The sequence below is a fragment of the Colletes latitarsis genome, chromosome 6 (genome assembly GCF_051014445.1).
Source record: "Colletes latitarsis isolate SP2378_abdomen chromosome 6, iyColLati1, whole genome shotgun sequence".
In the NCBI taxonomy this organism is placed as follows: Eukaryota; Metazoa; Arthropoda; class Insecta; order Hymenoptera; family Colletidae; genus Colletes; species Colletes latitarsis.
The window spans coordinates 27,170,303-27,190,139 of NC_135139.1; the positions used below are offsets into that span (position 1 = coordinate 27,170,303).

Sequence of the window (19,837 nt, forward strand, 5' to 3'; positions counted from 1 at the left end):
TAAACTATCGATTTTCCTATTTTTAAATATTTCTACATTTTTGTCGAACATTCATCAAATGACCATTTATAGATTTTAAAACGCTGCGTTGACTTTATAATAAGAAAAATCTTATGTGCGTTGTCACTAGAGTTGAGCAAATTTTATTTGCGAATAACAAACATAAATTTTCGATTGATTCGTAAAGTAACTTCTATGTACGTTTCAGCCATAAATATTCATTTATAAATTAGAATCTATTTACGAATTTATTAAACCAATTCGGACGAGCGAAGCCGCAGACAACGATCAGTTTACGAGCAAATCCAACATTTATATTTGTTATTCGAGAATAAAATTTATCGAATTCTAGCCGTTACTATTCCGCAATGAGCAATGATTTAAAAATAACATCCTATGAGAGTGAACAGAATTGTAATCATTTCCAATGGAAGGAATTAATTTTCACAACTCGAAGATGTTATCGACAATGTTTGGAATTTAACTTTTCGTAGCTCTGGCACCCTTACTTCGTGTCAGTAATAATAATAATAATAATAATAATAATAATAATAATAATAATAATGATAATGATGATGATGATGATGATGATGATAATAATAATAATAATAATAATAATAATAATAGTTAAACTATATATAAAAAAAAAAATTGTTTTAAATAATACTTCGACATTTAATATTTTTAGTTAGCTTAAATATAAATTAGTAAACTTAAGTTCGTCGAAATTTTGTTATTTACATTGATATAAATTAAAAGAGTAATCTTGATAAACTCTTCGTCAAATCGAATGCGCGAAAAATTATTTATTTTTCTTCCGATAATAAAATTTTCGATGAAAAATAGATTTGCAAAAGGATAAAAAATACCTATTTTAAATAGTATATGTATATCTTTGCTGCTAATCAATAATATATGTGTATATTACTGTCCGAGTACAAAATTATCCTCTAATGATGTGATGTTTTTAGTAAAATCTAAGAAAAATGGTAATTACAATGCGGTCTCGGTTTGTGTTCTTTTCACCTACTGAATTCAGGAAGCGGTTTAGCTATTTCTTCGCTGTAAGCTTTGTGGACTGCTTCGCACACGAATCTATACTGACTCTAAAAACAAATGTACGTTTCGTAAAACATCAAATGGATTATCTATTAATTTAAAATTTTAATTTGGAGGTTTATGGACGAGGAGAGGTACAAGTAGAAGGAAGATGACAAACTGATGACGCAAGGTAAACTCTAGGAGAAAGCTGGTATTAGAGCGTTTCAAGAATAAGATGAAAGAGCAGGTTTAAAGTGACTAAAAGAAATTTAAGGTTAAAGCGTGGTATAAGGGATGACAAGTCCCTGGCTTTCGTTTAAATATTAACACGATACGTTAATTAAAATTTCAACTTACAGCATTTTGTATCATCATCGCTCTTTGATCTCGCATAGATCGTACAATGTCTAATGGATAGACTGGTTGATTTGCTTCAATAAGACACAGTGCTGTTTCCATTAACACCAGAACACCTGTTCTACCTATTCCAGCAGAACAGTGAACAACAGCAGGTTCTACTATTCCTGTTCGAGCTGCCCGTACTCTTTCAGTGAAAGTTGTAAATTGTCGCCAATCGCTGGGAACCCCGTGATCCGGCCAACTGCAGTATTGCATATGCGTTATGTCTCTTTCTTCACCAGTCTGAAAATGGTAGAAACAAGTAATACATGGAACTTTGTGTATATGACATTAATCGGGCAAAAATCAAATTTTTGCTTACGTTAATATCACGTAGTATAAATTCTCGAAATATAAAGGTGTCCTCGACATTTTCAACCGTAGACGTGAGCGTAAGGTTCCGTAACGTAAGGGTTTCGTTGAGCGCAGGCCAATATTGATGGCATTTTGCTCGGCCACGTTCGACCAAAGTTGTAAGCATTACAACGAGGGTGCTGCCTGCCTCTAAAACCATCTGCCAAAAATCAGCGACGGTGGAAGACAAAGGTCCTTGAGTAGCAATGTATCTGTTGATGATACCCGACCCTGGTATCTCCATGTTCACATAATTGGCATTGATGTAATCTCCATTTGCACAGCCCATCAGTATTACTCGAGTAACATCGTCTGAAAATTGTACAATACTTGAATTTTTAATGTTCATTTTTCAACCCCTTGCCAGTCCCGTAATTTTAACAAAACCGAAACCATAGAAATAACAATTTCTATGATTTTTATCATTACTCGTCTTCTTTTCTCAACAGAGCTATTATTTCATTTATCGTCTCTTTTTCTTGTTATACTTACAGGGTGAGATATCTCGATAACGATTTTTGTTTTGATTTTCTGGTTTCTTAGATTCGAGTGAAGTGAGCTCAGGATTTTTCCTATACAACTGTTCATATTGAGCAATTAAAGCGCCGCTTGCGAGACCATCGGCAAGAAGTAACATTGATTGCCCTAATGCATCCGATCCAATAGTGGCATGAGGCGCATCCGGTACATATCTCGTAATTTGATGAAACCAAACATTAATATGATTTGTGTTGTACTTATTATCATTATTTTTAAAATTAAATGTCATACCTATATGGCGGTTCTTCTTCGGACGTTTCATCGGTACCAGCTAGTGCGTTGTATAAAGCATTTGGTCTGACAGTCAATGTCAGCTCGCCAGAACCCGAATCGCGGGATTGACGAATCAGATTTACCACATGTTCGTGTAGTAAACCACTTACATCAATACCATTTATGTATACTACCTATTTTTCAAACGTAATAATAAGAAATATTTCTTTCTTTTATGACGATGCAACGGTAAATTTGTACCTGATCTCCTTCGTTTAATTTTGGATAACAACGATCAGCGGGTGTATTCGGAGCTACCCTTGAGACCAAAATAGGCATATCGAGATCTAAACCACCTTTTACGTTAAATCCAAACCGGCCTTGTTCGTCCGGCGTTAAAGTTATCGTTACCAGTCCATCTTCCACTATCTATAAATTGTCACATTTCAAAATAATTATACATTTTGAAAATAAAAACAAGTTAAACGGAAACAAAAACACGAAACGTGAAGAAATACCTGAGGGGCGGGTGAACTTGTAGGTTCACTATAATCAGGGAGATCATAAATATTTCTTTCAGCGGTTGTATCGTCATCCGCGTAACTTAAAACTCTAGAACCTAATACAGGAGAAAATGCATTGCCTTGTGTATGTGAACCTGTTATTTCTTCTCGAAGAGACAGAAAACCACCTTCGCTATGGGATAGAAGAAATAATTAAAAAAAATATTTTGATGGAACCGTAGATTGAACGTTATTAAACTATTTCCTACTAACTCGTCACTGGGATTGCCTTCGCCCCAAGCTTGACGTGGTTCACGAGCTCCAAGAGACTGAACTTTATTGTCATATGGCCTAGGAGGTCTTCCGGGAGGTATACCTAACTTTCCTTTCTCTTCTATAATTGGAGCCGATGTAACTCCATGTACCAGTCTTTTACTGGGAGACCTAAATAGTTTAATTAGTTTATTAAAATTATCTAAAATCGAAGCTGCCCCCTTATTCCAGTAAACCTTCCAATTGTTTAAACAGACTACCGGAACAAATTAAACAAGCTATCGTTACCGTATGAATGTTCTCTCTACTCTTGCTCTATGTTTTCCATCCTCGACTGTTTGAAATTCGGTACGCCCTGAATACGTAAACCTGCTACTCAGGGTAAGTGGAAAACGTCTCGGCCTCATTTTAGGACTGTGAAGTCTGAAGAATGTGTGATGTTCCACGCACGCCTTCCATAAGTTTTTAGAACTACGATATGTTTGCATGTTGAAACCTAGTAATGTATCGTAGTTTTCTGACTGCAATACAATTTTTTCTATGTTATTAATCGAATTTTATACACATTTTTTAAATTCCGAACAATCAATAATTTATATACCTGTTCTCTTCTGAGTTGAATAAAAAACTGTTTTCGTTTAAACGATATTTTGACTATTTTCGACCACGAGAACACATTGATTTTGATTCCATTTTGAAATACTACTAAACCTATAGACGTTACACCTAATTGTATTTCTTTATTCATCGAGTCCTGAAAAAAAAAAGAAAAAAAAAAAAAAAGAAATAAGGAAAATTTAGATAAAACAGCAACATTCGATACTTGGAAAAACCATTCTAATAAATACCCTAGCTTTGTGTAATTCTACTCCATACATATCTAATCTCTTTGCGTGATCTAAAAAATTGAATTCTGCATCGGCTGGCAGTTGGCCCCTATAAAATTACAAATACCTTATAATAATTCTGATAAAACAAATTATTAATACTTAAATGTGCTATTTCAACCTACTTATGCAGTTTATGCAGTTCGGCTATTTTTTTTTCCATTTCCTCTGTCTGGCCTGGTATTAACTGCAACCTGGAAAGATATCCTGGGCCATGTTCCTCGGGGTGATAATCACCTAACTCGGCTATAATTATACCAAAATATGGTATATAATAGTCTATAACCATGTTATTAATATCAATACATTGAAATCCTTACATTGAACTGTGTAACTGGCAATAAGACACGCTGTACTTGGTGGTAATTGAAGTTTTCCTTGAAGAATGTCTCTTCGTATTTGTAAGTAAAATTGGTATCTGGTATATTCTTCTTGCAATTTACTAGGATCGGATACATAAAATTTCACTCTAAAGTAGAATTGTCCACCTAAAACAACAAATTTTGTTCGACCTTCTAATAAATTTATTTGCTTCCATTACCATAAATGGGTTAATTAAATATGATCTTTACCCTTACTTCTTATCTGCTTCTTCACTGGTTTAGTAGGATCTAACCACCTCTAAAATCATGGATACAATTATATTGTTACTTAATCGAGCGATACGTCTTATAACTGCAATATCGATAAATAAGAGATTTTACCATTATGTCTGGTGAATATGTGCATGCTGCAGCTCCGTTTTCAGTATATTGCAGACCAAAATAATCTTTCTCGACAAGTTCTAAATGCTGGAACACCAAATCCAATAATGCTTGACCTTTTGCTCTTTTCTAAAATATTAAAACAAAGTATATGTAGCTATGGAGGAAAATAACCTTTTCTGGTTTCGAACATCTATCCTACAAACTTACATCTAGCTGAAACGTGTGTTGCGTGTCATCGAGGAAAATAACAGTGGCGGACAAAGATTTCAATCTACGATTCCTTGCTAATTCTGCACCACGAACGTGGTAGCTCCCGCTGGAGCCACTCAACGCTCTGCGCGATACACTTTCGATCATCTCAAAGATTTGAAGGCGTGTCAACCACCTTCCTGACACCACCTCTCTGCTGCGCTGACCACCTAAAATAATCAGATACGATAACCAAAGCATATTTAAAAGTAAATATAAAGACTGTTTCTTACAAGTAAAACAGGCTTATCAAAATTGTAAATGGACAAAATCTAACTGTTTCATAATTAAATATATTCTACGACTTTCATTCAAAGAGCAACAATGCGTTCTTTGTTTGTAAGAACATTTTGTAATAAAGAAATTTTTCAAGACACTAATTTCCTTGTTACGGTTACAAGGTTATGTCAAGATTCGTATTGTCAATTTTGAAAAACGATCGAAACTGATAAATCTGTATCGTACAACTTCACAAGTTGATCAATCAAACATCACTATTTAAAGTGTAATTACATTCGGCTGGTGTCATTGAAAATAAATTCATCAGGTCAGTAATCTGACGTCAGTTACATAAGCAAGTTCATGTCTACTGTGTGCCAGAATAATATAGAACGGGGCATTCTGAAAATAGTTTACATAAAAGAAGCAAAAGGAACGCATTAAATGCCAATACATTAAAATACCTTACAACAGACCCATCGTGGAATACAATTTAAAACAACGGTTTTGTTTTTTATTTACAAAATTTATGTAATTCACTATTAGTCCATGTATTGCGAATGCGTTAAAATATTCACAAAGAAAGGTATAACCGCAAAAATTGAACACGATGTTATTAATTTGAAAAAAAAAAGAAAACAATCTTATTAAACGTCTCGAAAGAAATCGAAACGATTTCGATGTACGAAATACCAGAAGAAAAAAAAAACATTTTATAGAACAATATCGTCGTTTCGAACGCGAGTACCTTTAGTATCGAATCAGAACATACATGCAATTGCCGAGAATATTTCGTTAAATAATTATTCCTATGGCAAAACGATTGCCCCGAAATTTCATCGAACGTGTACTGTAAAATGTACACTTACATTCATGATCCGTTGCAGTACTTCTAAATACCGCTTTCACAGGTGTTCTTGCACAGTTGACAGAAGAACAACCGGTTATGTTTGTTAGCACTCACGGGAATCGAATTTATCAAACCATCGAGCAAAGTAATTCTCCTCGATCGTATTGAAAGTTTGTAGAGAATTTTTTCCTCTTCAAAGCCTTTTTCATTATTTCTTATATCGGCATATTATCAGTTTAACGGTCGAAAACATCATTCCGATTAAAGCGGAATGCATCGAAGTTGTTTGGTAATTAATCTCCTCTAGTAGGTGGTGCGAAACACGTGTAACAGCATAAAACTGCACTTTTATCACTTGTTCAGCAACATATAAGGTAACATTCTAATAAATCGGCACGAACATGCTAACGATGTTCCTTCGTAATTTTGCGATAACCATTATAAAAATACGCACACGTGGACCACTGAACGTATCATTGTACCGAAACAATCGTTCTCTACGATTGTAATGATAAAGAGACTACTTATTTGCAATAAAATTGTTTGACGCCCTGCTAGAAAATTTCAGCGTATACACGTATGTATCGGATTATACGTATGTGTGTACGATTAATATTAGTCATAGAGTAAGTAAAATTTAGTTACCGCGATCGATGTATGTACTTTTTCACCAACATACTCACCATACTTATTATTTATGGTTCGTATCAATTCGTATTTTTCGTGCGAGGCTCGCCATGTTAAAATTAGGTATTAACATGGCACGTAATCTAAATATTTTTATAGTTACATCGTTGGAATAATTGGTTCTTTTTTCAACTTAAAGGTACAATTTCAATTTGTATTTCAATAGTTGAAGTAAATAATTAAAATGAAGCTATTAATTCTTGGCTTTGAAACGAAATGCTAGAGTAGAGCCAAGCAATAGAGCGGGGATAATAATTTCGTGCCCTTAAACGGCTCATTTCTACATATACATTGTACAATAGAATTTTATACTTTTAGAAAGTTTAAAGATCACACGTTTACGTGATAAAATTATCATTTTCGTTGGACATTTTCGATATTATGCTCAGAATTATATCTATATTATGTTTATTCAATTATCGAGTCGAAATGTTACCGTTGAAATTCTAACAAAGTTAATTTTCGTTTACATATTGCAGGAGAAGCATGTGTTTTTACTAACAAGGCTAAAATCATGTTGAAATTATTGTACTCTTCGAAACAAGTAGATTATCAACAATTCATTATCCACATTCCGTCTATTAGCAGTTATAATCTTTGATTAATAGTCGTAGTACGTATTTAAAAGTTCGTACTATACGCGTGTGTCGTAAAGCTTATTTTAACATGAAATTTCACAAGTAAGGAAGTTTGTGACTTTTTCAGCGAACACAGGCATTCACTACTATATTTATACACTGAAAATGCATAAATATGGTCCATTTAATGGTACGATGAATTGGGTATATTTATTTATACCAACTTTATTTGCTAGTTATTAATTTGTCGCATAAATGAAAGGAAAATGTATCATTTGAATACATATTGCCTTTTAAATATATCGATTAAGCTTGACATTAAATCCAAATTATTCTTATGGCAAAATCGTCGCCATAAAAATTCACACAAGTAGGTATACATACATATACGTAGTATTCTGGGTAGATGTTAGGTCTGGATTAATAGCATGTTTCCAAAAACCGAGAGTTATATTTTCGATTTCTATGTATCAAAATGTATCCATATAATGGTGAAAAAATAGGTTTAAAATTTTTATTTGCCCAAAACGAAGTTTAATCCATTTCATTTTTATACATGTGTACATTAATGTTTATTAACATTCGATGTATTATACATTTTCCTCGTCTATTGGAGCGGAATGGACGCCAAAAAATAGTACGCTACGCATTACGCAGCCTGTTTAGAATAGTGTAAACGTGCCCTGACGTTCAAGATAGTTGAATATTCGATCACCGAGCGCGCTGCCAGTTTTCTTTGATCGGCGAGTAATTACGTTGTACGAAAACGTTCCCGCCGCGTGGTCCATAGTCAGTGGAGTTCATTTGCAGTTTGGTTATAGATCCCGCCATTTCAGTGTTGTGTTACATCTGCCGTCTTTTGTGCGCATGCGTGGACGAAAACAGTAACGTACGAACCGTTGTCGTGGGGACTAATTTTGGCGGGTCTCCGCATGTAGTAGCAACAGGTGAAGTATGTAGATCATAATTGAAAGTAGTTACATTAAGAAACAAACAAATAAAATTTGTATAATTCATGGCTTAACGAAACTACTTAAAAAAATTGCTCGACTTGTGTTATTCCGTGGAAAAGAAAGTTATTCGTCCTATACGTAATACGATCATCAGATCTTGCAAAACAGATTTATCGAGGCATCCACAGAGTGTGCCGAATATATCGAAAATATAAATGATTATAATAAAAGCCGCCATAATTTAAGCAGCACACTGTCACATACATAATTAAGATAAAGTTTTGCCTTATTCTACCACGCATATACTGAATATATTGTAACGTATTGAAACCGTTTGTTTGTATATATATATATACATGGGACTTTGTATATATATATGGGACGTCACATCTTTCCTTATTTTTATTTATTTTCCAAAAACTTTTATACAATTTTCAAAAAATAACAAAAGATGGGTTCGTGGGACACCGTTTTTCGTTCGGTTGATGTACGTTACTAATGGCGTTTTCAACGCGCATGCGCGAAAAAGGCGGCAGATCTAACAACACCGCACGTGAGATTGAGCCTCTGATTTCACTGCAGCGTGTTGAAAACAAGAAGCCATGGCAAACGTATCCGTTGACAAAGACACATTCTTTCGGCGTATGAAGCGTCTTTATGTCGCTTGGAAGGTAAGCAATTAATTGACGATTTATTTCGTCGTTAATGGTATATGCAATCATTAAACGATCGTAGTAACTCCCTTTTTTTGTCGGATAGGATGGAGAAGTTGGTACAGATGACAGTTTTAGTAAAATGGATTGTCTCGTCTCGGCCGTTGGCACGGACGAAGATATTGTTTACAGCAAATCGACAGCGTTGCAAGTAAGCGATAATTTTTGTCCCGTCGCGTACTATGTTATTTCAGTTTCCTGTTTTATTCTACGTTTCGTATATCGAAAAAACAATTACTTAACCTAATTTTTACAATATCAAGGAAATCGAAATTCGTAAAGTTCTGCGCGTTTCACCAGTTTATGGTATTTTCTCTTCGATGCTCAAAACGGTTCTGCAAATTATAAATTTCAAATTAGTTTTTAATTATGTAACTAACAAAATGCCATCGAGTATTAAATATGAAACTCTTTGTTTTGTTGGTCGAGTATTTCATACTAAGCGTAAAACTTGGTCCTTAACACATTTTGATGAAATGTAACGTGGAAAATTATTGGTAATTTCAATGTTTTCAATTTAATTTGAATTATTTTTCAGTGTGTGTATGTTAATAAGAAGCAAGTATATTTAAATGTTTTAAATTTCTTTTATGTCTTTATTAAACTATCACCGACACAATATGGCAAAATTCATTTTAAAAAAAGATACGACCCACCAGTAGTTCGCACAACAGCCAATACGTTAATTTTAGCATTTTGAACCAACAAAGTGGATGTTTCTGTTTTATTTTAGACCTGGCTACTCAGTTACGAACTTGCCGATACCATAATGATCTTAGCAGAGGAATCTGTTAATTTTCTGGCTAGTAAAAGAAAAATTGAATTCTTAAGGAAGCTTGAAAACCAAAAGTCGGAAGATACTGGCGTACCTCCTGTAAAACTGCTTGTGAGGGACAGAGTATGTATTGTTTATAATTTCTATTTTCTCTTGTCGATAAAGGTTTTCAAGATTTTCTTAATATTTTGATCAATCATTTTTAATATATCGTTCAATTTGTTTCATTTAAGAACGACGAAGATAAAGGCAATTTTGCAAAACTTATTGAGATTATAAAGCAAAGTAAAAAGGGTAAAACGATAGGTATCTTTTCAAAAGAAAATTATCCAGGTGCTTTTATGGATGCGTGGAGAGCCGCTCTGAAGCCAGAATCTTTTGATACAGTATGTTACAACATTTTATACCGTAGCATATTCAAAATTAAGATCATAGTTAATTTCACGGCAAACGTTTCTTTGTTTTAGGTCGATGTAAGCGCTGCAGCCGCATACGTTATGTGTCCGAAAGAGGATGCTGAAATTATTACAGTAAAAAAGGCGTGTTTAGTGTCTGTAGATGTTTTTACCAAGTACCTCAAAGATCAGATAATGGAAATTATAGATTCCGATAAGGTAACTAAATTTCATTTATTTATAGCCGTTTTAGAAAGTTTTAATGTATACACAATAAAAGTTGAATATTTTATACGCTTTATTTTCATTTCAGAAAGTGAAACATTCAAAGCTTGCAGAAGGTGTCGATGCAGCTATAACCAACAAGAAGTATGTAACGGGTGTTGACGTTACCCAAGTAGATATGTGTTATCCTGCAATAATACAAAGTGGAGGAAACTATTCTTTGAAATTCAGTGTTGTCAGCGATAAGAACACTTTGCATTTCGGCGTCATTGTTTGTTCGCTTGGAGCCCGTTATAAGTCTTACTGTTCTAATATAGTCAGAACATTGTTGGTGAATCCCACTAAAACGATCGAGGTAAATTTCGTTTATAGTTGTATAGCACACTTGCATAAGTAGCAAAACAACATTTATGCTCTGTTTTAGGATAATTATAACTTTCTTTTACAATTAGAAGAAGAGATCTTAAAAAATCTGGTATCCGGAACGAAAATAAGCGAAGTGTACGAAGGAGGTGTCAAATATGTAAAAGAAGAGAAACCAGATATGTTGGATCATTTGACTAAAAACTTTGGATTCGCGATGGGTATCGAATTTAGAGAAAGCTCTTTAATTATTGGCCCAAAAACTCATGCAGTGGTTAAAAAGGGCATGATTTTTAACGTTAATGTTGGATTGTCAAATCTTACAAATTCTGAAGCCACGGAGAAAGAAGGAAAAATCTATGCCCTTTTCATTGGCGATACTGTCATGGCTAACGAGGTATTACCTTTTTATCATAATCAAATGCAACTTTTTACTTGAAAATCGAATGCTCCATTGAAATACTTTGCTTATTTCAGGGTCAACCTGCTACAAATTTAACACTATCGAAGAAAAAGTTGAAAAATATTGGAATATTTGTAAAAGACGAAGAGGAAGAAGAGGAAGAAGGAAGCGGAAAAGAAAATGAACCTAAACCCGAAATTCTTGGCCGTGGAAAAAGGTCAGCTGTAATAGAATCAAAGTTAAGAACAGAGCACAGTTCAGAAGAGAAGAGAAAACAGCACCAAAAGGAACTTGCGCAACAGTTAAACGAAGTCGCGAAGGCTAGATTAGCTCAGCAGTCTGGCGGAAAAGAACAAGAAAAAATACGAAAATCAACCGTATCGTACAAAAGTCTAAGTCACATGCCTCGAGAACCAGAAGTGAAAGAACTGAAGTTATATGTGGGTAAGTATAATCATTATCTATTTAGAATGTAAAACAAAACAATAACCATTCACTATAGTATAACCGTATTTTCATGTTTATTCGCTTTGGTTTTTTAATTAATATTATAATCATCATTATTTGTATTACAGACAAAAAATATGAAACTGTAATTCTACCTATTTTTGGTATTCCTGTACCCTTTCACATATCTACGATCAAGAATATTTCTCAGTCTGTCGAAGGAGATTACACGTATCTCAGAATAAATTTCTTTCATCCTGGTGCCACGATGGGGCGTAACGAGGGTGGAACGTATCCACAACCAGATGCCACATTTGTTAAAGAAGTGTGCGTATAAAAGTTTACTTTTATTTCGATCGTCGTTTATGTCGTTTACTCGAAACTTGTACATTCTTTTCTCTCGTACAATTTTTTACGATTTATCGTTAAAGCAATCGATATATGGAAAGTTTTTTTTTTTTTTTTTTTTTTTTTTTTTTTTTTTTTTTTTGTATCTTTTTAGAACATATCGAAGTACAAACACTAAAGAACCTGGTGAAATTTCGGCACCGTCGTCAAATCTGAATACAGCCTTCAGGCTGATAAAAGAAGTCCAAAAGAAGTTTAAAAACCGAGAAGCAGAAGAAAGGGAAAAGGAGGATCTCGTGAAGCAGGATACTTTAGTATTGTCACAAAATAAGGGTAACCCAAAATTGAAAGACTTGTACATTCGGCCAAATATAGTCTCGAAAAGAATGACAGGAGGTTTAGAGGCGCACGTGAACGGTTTCCGCTACACGTCTGTCAGAGGAGACAAAGTTGATATTCTTTATAATAATATTAAGAACGCCTTTTTCCAACCATGCGACGGTGAAATGATAATATTACTTCATTTTCATTTAAAAGTATGCGTTTAAATTCCTTAATACGCATAGAATTTAAACCATTTGCCGTGAACTGTGATATATATAGTTACTGATACGAATTATTTACAGCATGCAATAATGTTTGGTAAAAAGAAACACGTGGATGTACAGTTTTACACAGAAGTGGGCGAAATCACAACAGATTTAGGTAAACATCAACATATGCACGATCGTGACGATCTTGCCGCCGAACAGTCGGAACGAGAGCTTAGGCACAAATTGAAAACTGCGTTTAAAAGTTTCTGTGAGAAGGTAATGATTGCAATCTTGTATGTTTCGTTTTCGTAAATTGAGATGGTAATTCGATAAATTTTAGGTTGAAAGTATGACCAAGCAAGAAATTGAATTCGATACTCCGTTCCGAGAATTGGGATTTCCTGGTGCTCCGTTTAGAAGTACTGTCCTTTTGCAACCCACTAGTGGATGTTTGGTTAATCTTACAGAATGGGTGGGTTTCGCTATAAAAATTATTACTATTACCAGAAGTAATTATTATCGAACAGAGCTGATCATTATGATAAATTATCTTGTAAATAATTCTCTAGAAGAAGAGGAAGAAAAAAAAAAAGAATTTCATTTTCACCAATCGCTAATTTAATCGTTAGATCGCAGTGTTCATTGGCGACGAACAAGTTAATTTAGATAATGTATCCAACTCTGTTATTGAGTTTAAAGCGATTAAAATATTTATTGTTTATATTTTAGCCACCATTTGTTATCACATTAGAAGACGTTGAACTCGTTCATTTTGAAAGAGTACAATTTCATCTGAAGAATTTTGATATGATCTTTGTCTTCAAAGATTACCATAGAAAAGTTGCGGTGTTGAACGCTATTCCTATGAACATGCTGGATCATGTAAAGGAATGGTTAAAGTGCGTTAAAATACTCTTTTTTGTTGTTGTTTAGTTTAGCTAATTTCCATAGAATCTAGTATAAGTGCTTAATCTCTGTTTAGTTCTTGCGACATCAGATACACAGAAGGCGTGCAATCTTTGAATTGGACAAAGATAATGAAAACAATTACAGACGACCCTGTAGGTTTCTTCGACAATGGAGGTTGGACCTTCTTAGAACCAGAAAGTGACGCTGAGAATGAAGATCCGGACGACGAGGATGAAGAAGTGGACGATGCTTATGAGGTTTGATAATCATTTTAATAATTATAAATTAATTTTGAATAACATTAATTATTATATATTTACATGGATTATTTAGCCGTCTGACTTGGACAGCGAAGAGGAATCTGATGATGATTCTGAATATTCCGAAGCTTCGGAAGACTCGGACAGTAATGGTAATCTTGAAGAACATTTTGATTTGAGGATATTAGAAGTGAAAGAGAAATATAGTAGCGGAGAAACGATTTCATTAAGATGAAATGGAAAAGAAAAGGAAATGTTTCTTTGTTTTATGTGCGTTGTAGGAGAGGAATTGGGCAGCTCTGAAGAATCTGGCAAAGATTGGTCAGATTTGGAGCGGGAAGCCGCTGAAGAAGACAAGGAAAGAGCAGATGACCAATTCCAGGATGATTACAATTCCAGTAAGAAGAAGAAATCTGATCGAAAGCATTCGTCTTCACCGTCGAAAGACAGGTAGTTATTTGAGATAACATGTAACACGGTAGTTCGGTTCCGTGAAAGTGTGTTATTGTGTTGTTAAAATGAAAATTAACATGTGTTTGATTTATTAATTTTCACGGTGTGTTCGCAGGCATAATTCAAAGCACAAGAGCTCTTCCAGTAGTAAAGACAAACATAGATCTTCGTCCAGTAGTAAAGAGAAAAAGTCGTCGTCGTCGGATAAGCACAGGTAAGAAAATTATAGCTTTTATGTAATTTGGGTGTTTAGACTCTGAGATTAGAATGGTATAACTTGGTTGTAAAATTATGTTGAGTCAATGCTCCCTCCAATGATTAAAGATCGGATCGATCACGGAGCGGGGGATCACACAAGAAAGTGTCTCCTTCCAAATCGTCCAAACACAGGTGACTAAATATAAATATTCATTCGTGCGATGATGTGACATTCGAGTGTTTTTTTATGTTTAGTCCCAAGAAGAGCGATAAACACGACAAGCACGATAAACACAAATCGAGTCATTCTTCGTCCAGCAGTAAGAAACGATCTCGCGACGACAGTTCGGAAAGAAACGATAGGGGATCGAAGAAATCCAAGTACGTATAAATACGGTAGCAAAATGTCTACGAAGGTATTAATGATGATTTATTTACCGTTGTTCTTTGCTGATATACGATGCTCTGAATAATTATAAACTCATCATGGTGTAAGATACGAAATGTTTGTTTCTTATTTCTTGATATTTGACAATATTGACAATATGAAAATATACCAACGTTGTTTCTTTTACTTTTCTTTTAATATTATGAAAAATGTAGAAATATGGTGTGAGTTCAGAATTATTCACAGCACTGCGATCTTATATAATATTTCTTGATATGTTGTGTGTAGAAAATGAGATGGATCATCCACACGCACTGAAGATAAAGCACATACAAGAACACAAACAACATGTTGATTCTACAGAAAGCTTTCTTATTTGTGGTACGTCGATTCAGTTATGAGAACGGTACATTTTCTTGCATTGACTCGTTTAAACCGTCGACAAACGGTTCGTTCGTTGATATTGCCTGAAAGTTCGATAGTGTACCTCCAAGGTTTAAATGCTTGGCGGTACAGTGATAATAATGTTATATATGTGAACTTATACACGAATAATTTGTCGTAATTTCGTTGTACGAACACGTTTACTTTGTGACTTGTGACTTGTAACTTGTACATAAAAGTCTGTTTTAACTAAGAAAGTCGATCTTAATTATATAATGTAGTTACTAACACGGGACACTTCATTCCATTGTTCGTTTGCTAATAATATCGAAATATATTTGTAATAATTTTTTAAGTTTATCGATTAACTCTTTGTAGCAGAAAATTTCTTTTATAGTTTGTGAAATTTTTCGTGCATAGAAGTAACAAAAACTGATTTTAAATAAAAGAAAACGGTGGTTAGCAAGGATCAAGCACCGTGATGATGTGGTACTTTTGCAAAATGGAGAAGCAAGTTGTCGCTGATGGCAAATATCTTCTGAAATGGATATTTTCTAGGGTGACCTAACCACGCTAGCCACCGTATGCTCGCAAAGAGTTAACATGTATCAAAGAATCAAATAATATTCATTGTACAGGTAGTATGCGAAACAAAACTTGTTGTTTCGTCTGTTATATTGTTCTGTATTGAACGACCATGAACATTAATTCATAACTATGATAAACGGAATAGTCGACTCTATAAGTATACTTGTAACACGCTCTCAATGCAAGACAATGCACTAGTGATAACTATCGTACATAAGATACCGAAAACAAATATTAATTCATTAAGCGAATGAAGCTGAAATGAATCAAAAAAACCTTTGATAATTTTGTTCGTATAGTTCTGAAATTTGTACCTTGGTAAACAAAATAAATACTTTTTAAGTTATTTATCAGTAATGCACAAACATTGTCGCTTATTACAGAGAAGTTTATAAACGAGATTGTTACGATTACACGGTCGATAATTGTACTATTAATGCGATTTTATCATTTTTGTTCGAGGTACGAATCCTTGCAAGATTTTGCAACTGCCTCGAGTATAAATGAAAATTCATATCATCCTCGAGTAGTAACTTGCGTAATTACTTCCTGTCAAATTTGAGGAAGGAGGAAGGAAGTGACGATCGGTTTGTACGAAAGTGAAAGTAAAACGAAAGTGTAATTTTGCAAAACTTTTTATACCCTTGACATTTATTTTTCTTTTTGATATGTTTAGTAACAAAAATGGAATAAAGCTTAATAGTAAGTTCATGTTATGTTTCCACTTCTTGGTAACACCATTATAGTAAATACCAAAGAAGAATCGTTCCAATAACATCGTGAATGTAGGAGAAGTGAAAGTGTACCTCTAGTTAGTGGTTCTGCAGCTTTCTCCACGACATCGCGAGCAACATACATATAATTCCTGCAGATGACTTTGCTCAACATTTTAACGATTTACGAATGACACATATTTTTTTTCTAGTGGCCGATGTTACTTGGAATTTATATCGTAATATTTTTACTTCTTTTCTTCTTATTAATGATATTGGCGAAAGGCCAAATTATAATCATTTCTTTCTTATTCGTGTACGTTTGTACAAGAATAGGGTCACGAAGATCGTTTCGGATATACTGTAAAGAAATTTCACGTTTATTTTTATAATTTATTTATATCGTTCTTGCGTTACGAATAACTAACATAATTCTTATACGTTAATCGATATAAATCTTTATATGTAACGGTAAATCGGTAAACTTGTGGTATTGATTTAAACAAGCTGATTCGATAAGTTTTCAAAAATTGGAAATTTCTCAAATTTCTTTAATCGGCAAAAAATCGTAGAAAATCGAGTTACCTTTTCATTTCGTTTATTTATGAAAAGCGCAAAAGTTTAAGTACATCGTTAAAAAAGAATTACATCACATAAATATTTGTTGGAAAACTTATAACTAGAGAACATCTTTACAAGGAAATAACGACGATGGGAGTTGAATAAAAAAAAAAAAAAAAAAACACCATTCAGTCTAATTCCGTCCTATTTGATCAATCTGAGATTGAAGGTTGTTCACAACTTCCGGTGGAACGTGTTCACCCAGAATTTCGAACAGATTGATCTTTTGATCGCCTGGAATCGACTCGTACGCAGCCAATTCGATTCCTTCCTGTACTTTTTGTATCGTCGCATCCTTCGGAATAAGGTACGTGTTTTGCGCCTGTTTTATAGCCTCGTTGCTGAAAATCTGTCCGTCCTTTTGTGGAAACGCCAAAGCAATTCCTACCATTGTCAGTGTCGTTATTAATATCACGCGGACTTTCATCTGAAACAAGTTTTTATTCGTTCAAAATATGATGGTATTAGTGTACTATCTCCGATGATTTGAAACAAAAAAGTCAAAGAGATTAATTTAAACTAGTCTCTCTACTATAAGTCCAATCCTTACAGCGACGACTCGAGTTGTTTACGGCAGATTAAAAAAATCCTAATTTACATGTACATTTAGAAATGGGTCATAAACAGAAGTTAATTTAGAAATGAATCTAGTATTTTTACTATTTGTTCGTGAATAAAATTTACCCCTATTTTGGTTTGTTTCGATGAAAATGAAAATGACACGCGTATCGTTCCCGCGTTTCTCCTTGGCAAGAAATAGGTTGGAATTTTGAACGATATTTATCGAGTACACGATGTGAGAGGGATGTTTAATCCGGTTTTGCAACCGCACTTGTGTCGCAATGCGGGACACAAGTGTAAGTGTAACGACGCAAAATATTTCATCGAGAGTATAAGATAAAATTGTAATTATAAGAATTTATAGATTTTTGTGGGAGGAAGAGCACTATTAATCTTTCAAATTACCTTCAAGTTGCTAGGCCGTTTCTATTAAAAAAAAAAATGTTCTCAGAATAGAAATAAGTAAACCTATCACTTATCACGTGCGTGGAAATTATCTTGTTCGTTTGTTTTAGGGCACGTCAACGAAAATGTCTGAAATCACTGGCGTAAAGCGATCAAGTTTTAAGAATGGTACTCACGTCGAGAGCGTCGTTTTACAATCGGTCGCTACGGAGCGAGACTAAGCGCGGCGCCGGCAGAAGCGGCTTTTATACTCGAGATGGCTACCGAAACGAACGGCTGGTCACCACTACGAGGATCCACACCTTCCAATTTGCTAAAAGCTACAAGAAGAAATGCTCGATGACCATTAGACTTTCGTTCGCCACGTGGACCGTTGCTACTGTCTCTGGTCGAGGCTCATTCACCAAGTTTTGTATCGTTTCCATTTATCTTTCTCACTTTCTATCACTGTTCAATTTCTGTACTTTTAACGTAAGTTTTTAAGCTTTTTTTGGGGAGTCTGGAGTACGTACGTATGTATGTATGTTTGTTGCGGTGGAGTACTCGAGAAATTTCGACACAGACGAAGGCATCATTGCGTGAGTTCAATACCACACATAATTGAAAAACATTAAACTCTCTCTAGTCGTAATTCGACGATTTATGGTAATTGTCGTCTTGTTAATTATTTTCATGTATTTGTTTTGACGCTGCCAGAACGTGGAGCGCCTTTGAAATCCAAATATCCAGGACGGAATAGTTGATATATTCCGGATTCGATAAAAGCTTCGAACTATACGACGTTTCTCTTTGCGCTTTTACAAATACCATCGCACGACTCACTCTGAATATTAGTGACCCATTGACCAACGTAGCCACAACATTTCACTTTTACTATTGTCCTTTTCGAATACTCGAACGACTAAAAAAATCACGCGATTGCCATCGCATTTATTAACGCAAACTTGATTAGCATATCTACTGTATCCATTCCCTTTGTTAGCAAAATATACACTGACTAGATCACCTACGTATCTTCCGAGTTGCTATTACGAACGTGAAATGTTACCGATTAAATATCGCTGATCGTTAATTATTAAAAATTGTATTTTCCATAGGTCGAGAGGAAGATACTTTCGATGAACTGTACGTGATTACAAATTAATAGTGACTAAAAAAGAAAAAACAAAATGATGGGAGATTTACCGCGTTTAGTCGGAAGCTGTTAAAACGAGAGATGTTACCGTTTTTCGGTGTACTTTTACCCATTGGTATCACTTTCTTTTTCGATTACACAATCTATTTTGAAATATGTACTCTGTACTTTGGATAAACTTTACCGGATCAAGAATTATTAAAACATTTTTACAGACTCTGATAGAATTTGCTAAACAGATTTAAAAAATCACAATTTTATTTTTAGAAATGCATAGGACCAAACATTATGCGTGTTTAAATATGTATTATTGTACCGATTGCATCGACCACCATGTTGGCTCCTTTCACTGTCTGTCCAATGAAACAAGTTCGTCATCTTCCGTAATGACGTCACACGCGTACTGTTTCTGCTATTATTTTTCCAACATCTGGTAACGTTGATGCCTGTAAATCAATTGTCACGCTGATGTGTTCTCAATCGGAACACAATACCACGAGCGAGGTATACTCGTATTGTGCGCTCGCACGTCGGCAGTTAATTCCCCGGTGTCTATACGATCTATCG

The 19,837-nt window shown here is 34.4% G+C and overlaps 3 protein-coding genes across 9 annotated transcripts; 1 reads left to right on the top strand and 2 right to left on the bottom strand.

Annotated features, from left to right (window-relative positions):
* Positions 1-574: 574 nt before the first annotated feature.
* Positions 575-6,815, bottom strand: Ptpmeg (protein tyrosine phosphatase Meg). 4 transcript variants are annotated; one of them, XM_076767642.1, is made up of 17 exons: positions 6,255-6,815; positions 5,125-5,336; positions 4,915-5,043; positions 4,783-4,831; positions 4,531-4,698; positions 4,336-4,456; positions 4,172-4,259; positions 3,925-4,077; positions 3,612-3,844; positions 3,324-3,494; positions 3,066-3,243; positions 2,809-2,976; positions 2,566-2,741; positions 2,287-2,486; positions 1,763-2,106; positions 1,399-1,683; positions 575-1,106 (listed from the first exon to the last, which is right to left on the bottom strand). In XM_076767642.1, the coding sequence occupies exons 2-17, from the start codon at positions 5,272-5,274 to the stop codon at positions 1,023-1,025; spliced, it is 2,697 nt and encodes an 898-aa protein (XP_076623757.1). In that variant the 5' UTR covers positions 5,275-5,336; positions 6,255-6,815; the 3' UTR covers positions 575-1,022. The 4 variants fall into 4 exon arrangements, with proteins under 4 accessions (XP_076623757.1, XP_076623758.1, XP_076623756.1 ...); XM_076767643.1 differs by lacking the exon at positions 6,255-6,815 and adding an exon at positions 5,850-5,971; XM_076767641.1 differs by lacking the exon at positions 6,255-6,815 and adding an exon at positions 5,680-5,762 and having other exon boundaries at positions 4,789-4,831.
* A 1,615-nt stretch (positions 6,816-8,430) lies between these two features.
* Dre4 (SPT16 homolog, facilitates chromatin remodeling subunit dre4) lies at positions 8,431-16,181 on the top strand. 2 transcript variants are annotated; one of them, XM_076766599.1, is made up of 21 exons: positions 8,431-8,447; positions 9,036-9,124; positions 9,213-9,317; positions 9,900-10,064; positions 10,175-10,327; positions 10,409-10,555; positions 10,650-10,916; positions 10,986-11,321; positions 11,402-11,771; positions 11,903-12,101; positions 12,277-12,658; positions 12,749-12,931; positions 12,996-13,127; positions 13,385-13,554; positions 13,638-13,821; positions 13,898-13,976; positions 14,106-14,274; positions 14,393-14,491; positions 14,602-14,667; positions 14,731-14,856; positions 15,152-16,181. In XM_076766599.1, the coding sequence occupies exons 2-21, from the start codon at positions 9,056-9,058 to the stop codon at positions 15,156-15,158; spliced, it is 3,408 nt and encodes a 1,135-aa protein (XP_076622714.1). In that variant the 5' UTR covers positions 8,431-8,447; positions 9,036-9,055; the 3' UTR covers positions 15,159-16,181. The 2 variants fall into 2 exon arrangements, with proteins under 2 accessions (XP_076622714.1, XP_076622715.1); XM_076766600.1 differs by lacking the exons at positions 8,431-8,447; positions 14,602-14,667 and having other exon boundaries at positions 8,983-9,124.
* Positions 16,182-16,617: 436 nt separating this feature from the next.
* LOC143342569 (uncharacterized) lies at positions 16,618-19,595 on the bottom strand. Of its 3 annotated transcripts, none has more exons than XM_076766601.1 (3): positions 19,359-19,595; positions 18,312-19,285; positions 16,618-17,596 (listed from the first exon to the last, which is right to left on the bottom strand). In XM_076766601.1, the coding sequence occupies exon 3, from the start codon at positions 17,594-17,596 to the stop codon at positions 17,303-17,305; it is 294 nt and encodes a 97-aa protein (XP_076622716.1). In that variant the 5' UTR covers positions 18,312-19,285; positions 19,359-19,595; the 3' UTR covers positions 16,618-17,302. The 3 variants fall into 3 exon arrangements, with proteins under 3 accessions (XP_076622716.1, XP_076622717.1, XP_076622718.1); XM_076766602.1 differs by having other exon boundaries at positions 18,312-19,036; positions 19,321-19,595; XM_076766603.1 differs by having other exon boundaries at positions 18,312-18,593; positions 18,648-19,595.
* Positions 19,596-19,837: the final 242 nt, after the last annotated feature.